The sequence below is a fragment of the Typopeltis vanoorti genome, chromosome 24, assembly GCF_054136105.1.
Source record: "Typopeltis vanoorti isolate ZY-2024b chromosome 24, IOZ_Tvanoo_1.0, whole genome shotgun sequence".
In the NCBI taxonomy this organism is placed as follows: Eukaryota; Metazoa; Arthropoda; class Arachnida; order Uropygi; family Thelyphonidae; genus Typopeltis; species Typopeltis vanoorti.
The window spans coordinates 13,650,378-13,665,063 of NC_143572.1; the positions used below are offsets into that span (position 1 = coordinate 13,650,378).

Genomic DNA, 14,686 nt, shown 5'->3' on the forward strand with positions numbered 1-14,686 from the left:
TTAAAAATAAAAAAAAGGAAACATGAAACATGAAGAAGTTGAGAATAAGAAAGTAAGAATTAAAAATAGGAAATAAAGAAAAACAAAAAGCCAGATAGATGAAAGTAGAGAAACGAATAAATAAACAAACAACAATACGGCAAAAGAGACAAAGAATGAAAAACTCATTTAAAAACGCACGCGACAACGGTATACTCACATAACACTTGCTTCACTCCGATTCATGACCCTGCTGGACTCAAAGGTGGTCGCTCATCATTTTCACGCTGTCTATGATTACTTACAGGTCGACTGTTCGCCCGACACTCCTAAACATGACCCAAGTTACCACACACTTTCTTATAACTACGACAAGCACTGATTTCCCACAGGAGACACAGACATTTGTCAGCGTTCGAGTCGCCATTTTGATTCTAGCAATGTCATATATGTCAGCTTTTAGATGTTTCTTTATTTCGGCTTTAGTTTCTTTTTTTCTTTCTTTTGAGCGTGCACTTGTGTTTTGATTATATTTTATCTCTCTCTCTTGTATTTTTTTTCCTTCAGAAAATAAAATTATTGACCTATTTACGGGAAAACAAGTTTATTAAATCACACAATTAATACTTTGACAAGAATAATTCCTAACAAAGTACTTTATGAAATCACACAATTAATACTTTGAGAAGAATAATTCCTAACAAAGTACTTTCTGAAATCACACAATTAATACTTTGAGAAAAATAATTCCTAACAAAGTACTTTCTGAAATCACAGAAATAATACTTTGAGAAGAATAATTCCTAACAAAGTACTTTATGAAATCACACAATTAATACTTTGAGAAAAATAATTCCTAACAAAGTACTTTCTGAAATCACAGAAATAATACTTTGAGAAGAATAATTCCTAACAAAGTACTTTCTGAAATCACACAATTAATACTTTGAGAAAAATAATTCCTAACAAAGTACTTTCTGAAAACACAGAAATAATACTTTGAGAAGAATAATTCCTAACAAAGTACTTTATGAAATCACACAATTAATACTTTGAGAAAAATAATTCCTAACAAAGTACTTTCTGAAATCACAGAAATAATACTTTGAGAAGAATAATTCCTAACAAAGTACTTTATGAAATCACATAATTAATACTTTGAGAACAATAATTCCTAACAAAGTACGTTATGAAATCACACAATTAATACTTTGAGAAGAATAATTCTTAACAAAGTACGTTATGAAATCACAGAATTAATACTTTGAGAAGAATAATTCCTAACAAAGTACTTTCTGAAATCACACAATTAATACTTTGAGAAGAATAATTCCTAACAAAGTACTTTCTGAAATCACAGAAATAATACTTTGAGAAGAATAATTCCTAACAAAGTACTTTATGAAATCACACAATTAATACTTTGAGAAAAATAATTCCTAACAAAGTACTTTCTGAAATCACAGAAATAATACTTTGAGAAGAATAATTCCTAACAAAGTACTTTCTGAAATCACACAATTAATACTTTGAGAAAAATAATTCCTAACAAAGTACTTTCTGAAATCACAGAAATAATACTTTGAGAAGAATAATTCCTAACAAAGTACTTTATGAAATCACACAATTAATACTTTGAGAAAAATAATTCCTAACAAAGTACTTTCTGAAATCACAGAAATAATACTTTGAGAAGAATAATTCCTAACAAAGTACTTTATGAAATCACATAATTAATACTTTGAGAACAATAATTCCTAACAAAGTACGTTATGAAATCACACAATTAATACTTTGAGAAGAATAATTCTTAACAAAGTACGTTATGAAATCACAGAATTAATACTTTGAGAAGAATAATTCCTAACAAAGTACTTTCTGAAATCACACAATTAATACTTTGAGAAAAATAATTCCTAACAAAGTACTTTCTGAAATCACAGAAATAATACTTTGAGAAGAATAATTCCTAACAAAGTACTTTATGAAATCACACAATTAATACTTTGAGAAAAATAATTCCTAACAAAGTACTTTCTGAAATCACAGAAATAATACTTTGAGAAGAATAATTCCTAACAAAGTACTTTCTGAAATCACACAATTAATACTTTGAGAAAAATAATTCCTAACAAAGTACTTTCTGAAATCACAGAAATAATACTTTGAGAAGAATAATTCCTAACAAAGTACTTTATGAAATCACACAATTAATACTTTGAGAAAAATAATTCCTAACAAAGTACTTTCTGAAATCACAGAAATAATACTTTGAGAAGAATAATTCCTAACAAAGTACTTTATGAAATCACATAATTAATACTTTGAGAACAATAATTCCTAACAAAGTACGTTATGAAATCACACAATTAATACTTTGAGAAGAATAATTCTTAACAAAGTACGTTATGAAATCACAGAATTAATACTTTGAGAAGAATAATTCCTAACAAAGTACTTTATGAAATCACATAATTAATACTTTGAGAAGAATAATTCCTAACAAAGTACTTTCTGAAATCACAGAAATAATACTTTGAGAAGAATAATTCCTAACAAAGTACCTGAAAATGTTTTAAAAATAATGAAATTCCCATCCCAAGTCAAGAACTCTTCGTGTTTAATAAAATGCTTGATTTTAATATCCCTGTAATAGAGACTTCTCTGCTAAAGTGACGCCATATGTATGTGTTTATTATTCTTTTATGTAATATCAAAGGTTTACAAGGCAATCCACGTCTTACTTATTAGCAATATTCCCAGTGAACCTCTCTGACTTTCTGTTATTTACTTGAGTCTTCCTTATTGCAGCTCCTCCGCCCGAGGGGCCGGAACCGACGTTTGCCGAGCCCATACCTAACGTCACGGTAGCGGCCAGTAGAGACGTGACACTGCCTTGCGTGGTAGAAAATCTTGGAAACTACAAAGTAAGTTCTTCTGCTCTTGTGTATTTTTCATGCTTTAGTCAAACATTCCGTTCCCGAAACTCGTTTATCACAAGAACTGTGCTCTTCCTAATCCATTTATATTTCGACTTTACCTTTGAACTGACTATAAAAAACCTCTATTGAATTCCAGTCGTAATAATAGAATGTCCATTTTGCGAAAAGATATCATCCTCTTAAACTGTATTTCATATTTTTAATTGTCCGCATTGTTATTTCAACTATAGATTTTTTTCTTCTACATTTTAACTATATATTTATAATTTAAATTTAAAAAAGTTAAATATATATAACATAATAGTATATATATATAAATATATTAAAAATTTATTTTAAATCTTTAATAATTGAAAATTTCGTAAATAAAATGGATTTAATCATTCACACTATATCTTTTAATTGATATTTTACATTGAAATAAGAAACTACTAGTTATGAAAAGCATAACTAGATGTAGTAATGTGATGTTGAATGACTTTCACAATATAACGGTTGTTCTTCTTTTATCAATCGACGAAAAAAAAAAAAGAAAGAAACTAATTTCACGTCATGATATGTTTCAGAATTTCTGTACATGAATTTTAAGTAAATTTCTGCAGTTGCTCTCTTGGGTGGTCCGACAAATATCAAGTGAGTAGCCGATGTCTCACTAAGAATTTTATGTAGCATGTCTAGTGTGACAAAACAGTAATGAATCAATTTTCATCACATCGAAGACATGCGATGGAACCGACTCTTCCTGCTTGGTAACGTCTTCTTCAGAATCGCTAAATTGGAAGAATGTGGTGAATTCAGTCATGGTGAAAGAGATATTGCTGTGTTATCTGAGGAACTGTATAATTCTGTAGGATGTTCGGTTACGTTTTTCCCTGTTATTGTGATTTCTAGAAATAAAAATACCCAATCACGGAATCCGACGTGGAGGTCAGAGCACGTTCAAACTTGACTTATCTTGTTCCATTACAACGTCTGGATTTTCGCATCCTAGCAAGTAGAAGCCGGCAATTTTAAGTAAACATCCCTGTAGTCTATCAGTTAGATGACAAAATACATCAATTTTAGTTTGAATATTTCTGTGGGATCCGGTGTGTAAATATACTTAACGATAATGAGGATAATATATTGAAATAACGATGATATTCCAGTATGATAGTTTAATATAATGCAATGGTTATTTATTTTGAAACTGATATGAAAAAGTTTATTATTAATATCAATAATAAATATATATTTTAAAACATAATACAATGGAAAAAAGTAAAGATTATTTTTTTAAAAAATTAACCTATGGTACATTGCTAACAACTGGGCCTGTTGGTCGAGTGAACATCCGCTATCCCCATAACAGGCTGGGTTTTCAAATCCTGAAGTTGGCATGAATATTTGTGATTGTCTTTGTCATGGGGAGACTTGGGGGGGGGGATATTAGTCCCATGGGTTAGCTAAGTGTTAGATAACGAGTTGGTTGATTCATCTCCCACAAAAAGTTTATAAATTCTTTTCAAAACACTTATATCTAAGACAGTTGGTAGAAATATCTATAAAGTAAGAAGAAATCAGTGTTGTATCCTTCACCGAACTGGAAAAGGAATTCAATGAATGGTTTGAAACAACAATTCAATTCCTAGGCGAATTCTTGAAACATAATAATGGGGGTTACATAATGAAATATCACTTGGGAAAGCAGTATTGAAATATGAATACAAGAGCACAGCAAACTAATCTTATACCATATTGTTGGGCATGGTATAATGAGAAATATCGATATTAACAACACGAAATGAAGCGAACTAAACAATGAAACAGTAAGAATAAACCCACTATGCAAACAACTGTTATGGTCTTAGAAAAATACCAAAATAACTTGCGCAATTCATACCTTGTAAGTGTATATATTCCATTAGAAGGAGAAAAGATCTTTGAGAGCGCATCGCTATCAAAAATAAAATGTGTGAGAATATCCCCAGAGTCAGAACATGTAAATAAGAATTCAGTAAGAAGACAATAGAAGCAGTGACGTACGCAGTTATTCAATTCTGACGGGAATAGAGAAAGAGAATTGAAATAACAGACAATTAAAAAAATCAGGGTTATTTAATGTGGAACATAATAATATATATTCATCGAAGGTTGAAATTTGTAATGTCGAAACTAAAGTTAAAATATATAAATCGGTTATTAGATCAGATTACTGAATGGAATAAAGACATATTATGTTGGTTCCATTCAGTGGCGCACTCAGGATTTAATCTTGGGGGGGGGGGGGGAGTTGAGTAGACGATTTGAGAATACACACTACGCATCGCATACGACCTATAACTGATCATCTGCAGTCATCGCCAATACATGTTACCCGTGATCTTCTTTGGCCCGGCTCAGGCAAATGAAGTAGCGCTCTGTCCTCCCGAGCACTACCTCGTTCGCCTTGCGTTCACAGCGGTCGTGATTCTCGAGAGCTACAGGGTATTCCCACTTTATGTGACCGCTAATTCATAAGTCGTATAGAAATAGAAGACGTGACACAACATTAAAAAAAAAATGAATTTTATTAATTAGGAAAAGATTTTTGGGAATTTTTCTAGTGGTTTTTTTCCTTTTTTTGTGGGGGGAGCTCGGGTACCCTGCCCCCCTCTTGGATGCGCCACTGGTTCCATTTATAAATAGTTGATTACCTATAGTACATTTAGTATTATCGCTGATAGGCTTAGGATTAAATACTAGATTTCCATGGTACAGATTAACACTGAATATTTTGACAAGCGGTGTGCTACTACACCAGACGATGAAAAAAAAAAAGAAGTTGGCAAAAAGCATAATAATATAATAAAGACATTATTATATAATAATGGCTTTTTATTAGAGATGACATGAGATTTTTTTGTTTTTATTTTATGCTGACCTGGCAACGATGTTGTACACCCTTTCGTTATCACTTAAAAAAAAAAAGACGCCAAAAAAGATACGTCGTCCAGGGTCATACACTAAAGGAGATAGTAACTTTTCATAATGTGATCATTGTCAGAAAATAACAGATTGATTTGGGCAGATTTTGTGCGAAAATAATATTGCTATTAGCAGAATGGAAAGTTCGAAATGGCATAATAAAAAAAAAAATCAATACATCAACAGGGATTACAGAAATTATCAATAAGAGAGGCAAAAATTGTCATATAATATGTTAATATAATATAATATAATATAATAATATTACAATATTATTATATTAATATAATATATGAATATAATAAAACGTTAATTTGTTTGTAAAAATATTTACAAATTAATGAAAAAAAATATGTTTATCAGGTAACAACTAATCCACACAAATAACTATCAAAACAAGCCTTGGTACCCGCGTTACTAATGTCAATCTAAAATCAAAAAAGTCTCTGTAAAAATTACCCGGGAAAAAACAAACAAGCTTGTTTACCAAAACAAGTATTTAAACCTACAACAACATGATAATTTTTCTTAAATTTTATTTTCTCTAATCACGCTAGCAGACGCATAAACTAATGAAGTAAACTAAAATCTTGATCCAACAAGATATTTTTTTCTCGATTGCGCTGTAAATTCTACGTTTGTAGTAGCATTTTATTCAGTGGCGTTACCAAGAGCCGCAATGCGGAATCTGAAAGAGAAAAGCGGATGCTACTGTTCTATAAAGATGTAATTAAAAACGATAGAACAAAGCACTATAGGTAATTTGCTTTTACATTAATATATTTGCATGTTTCGCATTCTGAAAACAAATAAAAATTTAAAATAAAGGCTTCATCGTACTTTTTTTTTTTCAAACTCTCAAAAACTGAAGACATAACATTCTTATCCCAAAATTAAGAACATTAAAAACAGATCCATTGTAATGTACTCATAATTACAAATATAATAATTAAAAAATAATAAATTATTTAGTAACATAAAAATCACGTGACTTCTTCAGCTACACGTGTGTAATAACTTGACAAACTCTCCTCGTCCCTCAACATAATGTTTGTTCAGAGATCAATAGATGAGTCATGAGCTCATCTATTGATATCTAAGTCGCTTAAAAAAAACTATCTACGTCCATGGTGTGATTTTCTTTCTTGACTACTTGTATAAGAAACTATGACATATTTTAGGAATGTTAGTCAAGTGAGTTTATTTATCATCCTACTAGTTTCACCGATTTTTTGCTATCCGCATCTTCAGGGATGCAATTGGTAAGCGATGTGAAGGTAACAGACTAGGCTTTAACTGTCAGTTCTAATTCATACAAAATTAGTATTGTGCGAGACAATACGCGTGTCTCTGGAAGATGATTTATTTGTTACGAGACATAATGTAATTGGCGTGAAAGTTCATTTCTTTGATGTTTGGTGATCTCATTAAAGTTTTCCAAATTTCCGGTAGGATTAGACCTTGATTCTTGTTTGGGTTTCCTGTTGAACGGGCAACCATAGCAGCCTCCTTGAAGGTTCTGGAATGGTAGTTCTCTTCTATATAGGGCATATGACTCTTATCCCACTCAATGAGATGGTTGGTAGAGGCAAAGTGGCAAGAAAGGCCTGAAATATCTTGTCTGTTGTTTCTAACATAGCCAATGTGCTCCTTCTTTCTCGTTTCGAAGCTTCTAGTGGTCTGTTCAACGTAACCAACACCACAGGAGCAAGGTATATTATATACTCCAGAGTACTTGTAGAATCGATGAGTGTCTTTCGGTGAGCTTAAAAATTTCCGAATAGTATTGACCGGCTCGAATGCTACTCTAATATTGTGTGGTTTTAGAAGGATAGCCAATTTTTTGGAAATGCTGCTGAAAAATGGAATAGTTATAGTACTGATGAATTGGGTGTCATCTTTGTGGTATATCCGAAAAGAGAATCTTGTTGCAGAGTCTTTTTGGATAACCATTTAAGGATAGCTCTCTGGATATTGTAGTTAATTCTCCTTGTAAGTCATCTTGGTCTGTGGTGTACTGTATACCTCTTTTCTTAAGCATATGGATAATGCTAAGTTCCTGGGATATATTATGTGACGAGTTGAAATGGAAGTAATGTCCAGTATTCGTAAGTTTTCTATACACAGACAGGTTGATACTGTTATTGGTTTGTTTCTTTATTTGAATGTCTAGGAATGGAAGTTTTTCATCTTTTTCAATTTCTAATGTGAATTTGATGGTATGGTGGAAACTATTGATTTGGTTGAGATAATCCATTAGTTCTTCTTTCGTATGATTCCAAATGATAAAGATGTCATCTACATATCTGTACCAAGTTTTGGGGTTTTGGGGTAATTGGAGATAATATTTTATCCACTAGGTCTTCCATGAATAAGTCAGCATATGAATAAGAAGGAGAGAGGGTGCTACCCATGACTAATCTGGTAAGTTGTTTGTAGACTGTTTTTTCACAAACGAAATAGTTCGAAGTTAAACAATGATTGAACAACGTAGTGATGTTTCTTGGAAACAACTTGTCTAAGATGTTGATGACTTCCATAACTGGAATGTTTATAAACAGAGATGTGGCGTCAATGCTTGCTAATATATCATTTTCAGAGATATTTTTTAAATTTTCAATAAAATGTTGTGAGTTTTTGATATAAGTATCCGAGTTGTGAATGTGTTTTCGTAAAATCTTGGCTAGATATTTAGACAGTTTGTAAAATGGAGAATAGATTCCATCAACTATTGGACGTAATGGGGTATCTTCTTTGTGTATTTTAGGAACGCCATATAATCTTGGAGTCAACGGGTGCATGGATTTTAGCTTTCTTATTAAGTCTATAGGCTAGTTAGTCATTCCACGTAATAGTTCATTGATGTCGTTATGGTTTTTTGCGTAGGATCTGTACTGAGAATCATAGACAGACGTTCTTTGATAAAAGATTTTTAATTTTCTCTTCATAATCTTTTGTATTTAAGATAACAGTATTATTGCCTTTGTCATCTTTAAGTATGATGATGTCTTTGTTATTCTTTAATTTGAGTAGTGTTCTTCTTTCCATTTGGTTAGAGTTGGTGTTAGGAGATCTTGACGGAGCGGAGAGGATTATGGTGCTTTTTAATCGTAAGTCATTAGCTATTGGGTGTGGTAGTAATGAGATTGCTTTTTCTAAGTTGCAGATGAACTCTATTTTAGGAATAACAGTAGGTTTTAAGGCGAATTTGAATCTTTTTTTGAGAATTGAGATCCCAGGTTTTGTTAAAATGTGTTTAGATAGGTTCATTATTACTTGGTTATTTGGTAGAGACGGTTTAGAGTTAATGTAATTATCATACAGCAAGTTGAATTTATCAATTTGCGTCTTTTTGCTGTAACTGAAGATTTTGGCATAACTGTTGCTAATCATATTATCTAAAAGTTGCCAGGTATGTACTCAAGGTTATTAGAGATGTCTGTGAACAAATCATAGCATTGAGAATCTACATGGCTGAGCAAGGCTCTCGTATGGGTATTACGTGGAATGACTAACTGGCCTATAGACTTAATAAGAAAGCTAAAATCCATGCACCTGTTGACTCCAAGATTGTATGGCGTTCCTAAAATACATAAAGAAGGTACACCATTACGTCCAATAGTTGATGGAATCTATTCTCCATCTTACCAACTGTCTAAATATCTAGCCAAGATTTTACAAAAACACATTCACAACTCGGATATTTATATCAAAAACTCACAACATTTTATTGAAAAATTAAAAAACATCCCTATCTCTCAAGATGATATACTAGCAAGCCTTGACGCCTCATCTCTGTTTACAAACATTTCAGTTATGGAAGTCATCAAATCTTAGACAAGTTGTTTCCAAGAAACATCACTACGTTGTTCAATTATTGTTTAACTTCGAACTATTTCGTTTGTCAAAAAACAGTCTACAAACAACTTACCGGATTAGCCATGGGTAGCACCCTCTCTCCATCTTATTCATATGCTGACTTATTCATGGAAGACCTAGTGGATAAAATCTTATCTCCAATTACCCCAAAACCGAAAACTTGGTACAGATATGTAGATGACATCTTTATCATTTGGAATCATACGAAAGAAGAACTAATGGATTATCTCAACCAAATCAATAGTTTCCACCATACCATCAAATTCACATTAGAAATTGAAAGAGATAAAAAACTTCCATTCCTAGACATCTTAATAAAGAAACAAAATCAACCTGTCTGTGTATAGAAAACTTACGAATACTGGACGTTACCTCCATTTCAACTCGTCACATCATATATCCCAGAAACTTAGCGTTATCCATATGCTTAAGAAAAGAGCTATACATCACACAACAGACCAAGATGACTTACAAAAAGAATTAACTACAATATCCAGAGAGCTATCCTTAAATGGTTATCCAAAAAGACTCTGCAACAAGATTCTCTTTTCGGATATACCACAAAGACAACGTGATGACGTCCAATACATCAGTACTATAACTATTCCATTTGTCAGCACCATTTCCAAAAAATTGGCTAATCTTCTAAACCCACACAATATTAGAGTAGCATTCGAGCCGGTCAATACTATTCGGAAATTTTTAAGATCAACTAAAGACCCTCATCCATTCTACAAGTACTCTGGAGTATATAATATACCTTGTTCCTGTGGTGTTAGTTACGTTGGTCAGTCCTCTAGAAGCTTCGAAACGAGAAAGAAGGAGCACATAGGCTATGTTAGAAACAACAGACAAGATATTTCAGGCCTTTCTTGCCACTTTGCCTCTACCAACCATCTCATTGAGTGGGATAAGAGTCATATGCCCTATATAGAAGAGACCTACCATTCCAGAACCTTCAAGGAGGCTGCTATGGTCGCCCGTTCAACAGGAAATCTGAATAAGAATCAAGGTCTAATCCTACCGGAAATTTGGAAAACTTTAATTAGATCACTAAACATCAAAAAATGAACTTTGACGCCAAATAAATCATGTTCCCGAGACACGCGTATTGTCTTGCACAATACTAATTTTGTATGAATTAGAACTGTCAGTTAAAACGTAGTTCTGTTATCTTCACATCGCTTACCAATTGCATCCCTGAAGATGCCGATAGCAAGAAATCGGTGAAACTAGTAGGATGATAAATAAACTCACTTGACTAACATTCATAAATAAAATATGTCATAGTTTCTTATCTACATCCTTATTTCGACAGTTTATTCTATTTACTGAATTTTTTGTCGTGTGAATAAATTTATATGCAAACCAAATTAGTTGGTCTATTTCAGAAAAATATGCGAAGTATTGTTATTGTTAATACTGGCTTACATGTATTTAGTAATCCATATAAGTATGGTTTACTAAATACATATTATGGTTTTATCGTTTTTGATTGTGTATGTTTTATATAATAAAAATTGCTCAAATTTATCTTAAGAACTAAATGTTATATATATAAATATAATGAAATATTTCAAGAAAAGAAGGTAAGATTTTTATTTTTGACAAAAAATTTAATATTATCATATACACTTATAACTATATTATATTAAATTATTATATATTCTTGAAAAATCTCAATTTTTTAATCAATTATATTTTGGTTCTAACAACATTCATGTATCAGGGAGGAAAGTTAAGGTCGTTGAGCATGTTTGTATTACGGAATCATTTATAATGGAAGATAATCTTTATAAGCGAAATCCGGGAAGTCAAGAAAATATATCACTAAAAAATTTCAAACACATAGTATGAGATTAATACTCTCAAGTCCTATCAATATGTGACTGTTCTTTGTGCTTCTACTTAAAGATTAAAGTTTTGTTTTGTTTTAGCTGATGGACAAACTCTTAAAGGAAAAATCGTGATTAATCGATAGATATTGTTGTTGTTTTTTTCTACCTTCCCGTGTGCAAGTGCAGAACAGAAGTATGCCGAAAATCTCATATTAGTGTAATAGTTACATTCACTTTACTTTTTACGTAAATCTTACGTCCCAAAGGTTGTAATCCTATACATTAGTAACGTAGGTAGACTTAAAGGTTTATGTAATTCGGAAACACTGCACTAAGGTACCAGAAATTATTTTTTCGAACCACTTCAGGCATGCATCGTAAAAAAATCCACTACTTCTTGGTTCTAGACAGAGTAGACACACTGTCTAGTCGGCAATCCAGCAGAAATGAGACAAATTGAAGTTGCTTCCAGTGTTATATTGAATACCCACGCATTTTCCCCCTTCCATTTTTCAAAGAAAGTTTTTTGAAAAATAAGAGAAACATAGTATTATTCAAAATAAAACTACATTAAGGTAATTCATTATCTTATTAAAAATAAGAGGATGAATAAACAAAAGAATAACAAAAGGAAGCAAAAATAAAAATAGTAGCGTGTCCATTTCAAATGCTTGCTGTTAACAAACAGGTGATCTTGTAAGCTCGTTAAAAAAGTACGCATTGAAATCTTAAAATGTAAAGAATGGACCTTGTGACGATTAACCTAAGAGTAGTTTTTGGTTGACCAAATGACATCTCGTGATTGTTCATTACTTCTAAGTAGATGGCCGCGTGTTTGTAGCAGAGAACGAGATGACTTGTGACATATTTTATGGATTATCGGAGCTTCCCATAACAAGGAGTGCAAATGCGGCTAAACTCCCTTGACACGGCAATTACATGGATTGAAACCGAAGGCGTCTTGCCAATTTTAATTAGTTTAAATATTCAGCGGTGATCTACGGTGATAAATTTCATCCATATTCTGGACGCTTCTCAATCTGCATAAAATCCTGCTTGATGGAGATCCTCATCTACTCCCGGACATTAATTACTCAACCAACTGATGCTCGTATGCGAGAGAGAAAGAGAGAGAGAGAGAGAGGGAGAGATTTCTGATGTTCGCAGAAAAGGATGATTGAGAAATATATAAAAATAAGAAGAAATTGAATAAACCGAATATTTAATTTCTACTAAAAGATAATCTACGAATGTTTCTCTCATTTCACTCTGTTTAATATTTGATTTGCTTTAAGCTTGAAAATCAAAGAATTTTGTATATTTTATTTAAAATATTTATTCTTAATGTCTCTCATCATATTCTGGGTTTAAAAATTAAGTAATCCATCCACACCAATTAAAGAAATTAAATGTATTAAAAGAAGCATTTGGAAAATGTTCTCTGGAAGTGTAATTTATTTGCTTCTCCATTCATTTGATTTCGAATGAATCACTAAAATATTTAGTCAACATTAGTTAATTAACTCGTTCAAAGTTGATTCATTAAGTGATTAAAAACCTCAAGGAGAAGTAATGTTGACATTCTAACATGCAAAGAGTAAAAAAGTTTAAAAAACTTAATTGCAAAAAACTTAGCGCCATCTGTCGGGTATCTTGCAATGAATAAAATCATTAAGGTTAAACAACCAAGAACCAGTTACTTGTAAAGATTTATACTCGATATGCTACTACTACTACTACTGATAATAATAATAATAATAATAATAATAATAATAATAATAATAATAATAATAATAATAATAATAATAATAATAATAATAACAGAAATTCACAACATATTCCGTTGTATTAATTTCAATGTCACGTGTCGTAATACTTTAGGAATAACAATCACAGTTAACTGATAGTTTATGAAAGTAGAGAATTGTATTTTTTTCCCCATTGGTTAGATTTTATTCTGCATTGAAATATATCGTTCTTCTAACCACAGCTGTGGTCTTTGAACAGTATCCTAATGCTGTATTAGCGTATTTATATTATAGATCATCATACAAATGACTTACCCATCTAATCTCAGTGTCAAGATTTCCTGTTAGAATTTATAAGCTTTTTTAAATTGAAATCCAGTCGACTGTCGCTAAATAAGCGTAGCTTCTAGTTTTCTGATGTGCACAAACGATGTTCCTGTAGTCTCATCTTCCTTTTCCCCTCTTTTACTTTGCGGTGTCGAGGATCTAATTACGATAATTTGGCTAATCTAAGAAAGCAAATGCGTTTTTTTTGTGTTTTTTTTAGTCATTTTATTTATACAAATTAATATTTCACGAATCTTGTTTAGCATTCTTTGGTTATAATCTGTATGTTATTTCAAGTTTAAAAGAACATCAAATGAAACGGAATATTAATAAAATGGTAGAATATGCTTTGATACTAGTTATCATTAGGAACACAATATGACAACAGTTGTCTTTTATAGGCATACAAACTGACTTTCTTAAGGGGGAGGGGGGGAATTGGCTTGCAACTGATTTTCAGAAATGTAGTGGTGAGAACGTTCTCGCCTGTATGGAATAAAAATAAGGCTTTATTTACAGTAAAATAGCCAGTGATTTCTCAGTGGTATTCTTTAACCTATAAAATTAAAAATTTCCACCGTAAAAATATTCCTTATTAATATTTTTCCTTGTGTGGTGATAAGTTCTTGCTCGAAACAAATTCTCAACATACACAGTTCTACGTTTTCATCTTCTTAAATTAACATTAAAACTAAATAAATAGGCAAATGATCGTAGATAATCATAACAAAAAATTTATATATATATATATATATATCGAGAGAGTTTTAGCTGTTGACAAACTGGGTACTTCTGAAACAGTCGTTTGTCATTTCACTCTTAAATGCAATCACAAAAAACTTAAGAAAAAGATATAAACGGAATAAATTACAAATTTATATAAAAACAATATAGCATAGAATAAAACAAAAAAAACATTAAAAATAATAAAAAGTGACCAAACACTAAAAAAAAAAAAAAAATCCAGGGAGACCTGGTCCTAATGATCGTGTCTAAAATGGGTTGGAGACCTTCTCGATAATGGCAC

At 31.5% G+C, this 14,686-nt stretch overlaps 1 protein-coding gene across 1 annotated transcript in view; it reads left to right on the forward strand.

Moving 5' to 3' along the window:
• Positions 1-14,686, forward strand: part of LOC150092934 (lachesin-like) — a 349,114-nt gene that overhangs the window by 257,647 nt on the left and 76,781 nt on the right. The window contains exon 2 of the mRNA XM_090413285.1: positions 2,791-2,906. Within this exon, the coding sequence (XP_090269411.1) occupies positions 2,791-2,906 (116 nt within the window). The remainder of the gene's footprint in view (positions 1-2,790; positions 2,907-14,686) is intronic.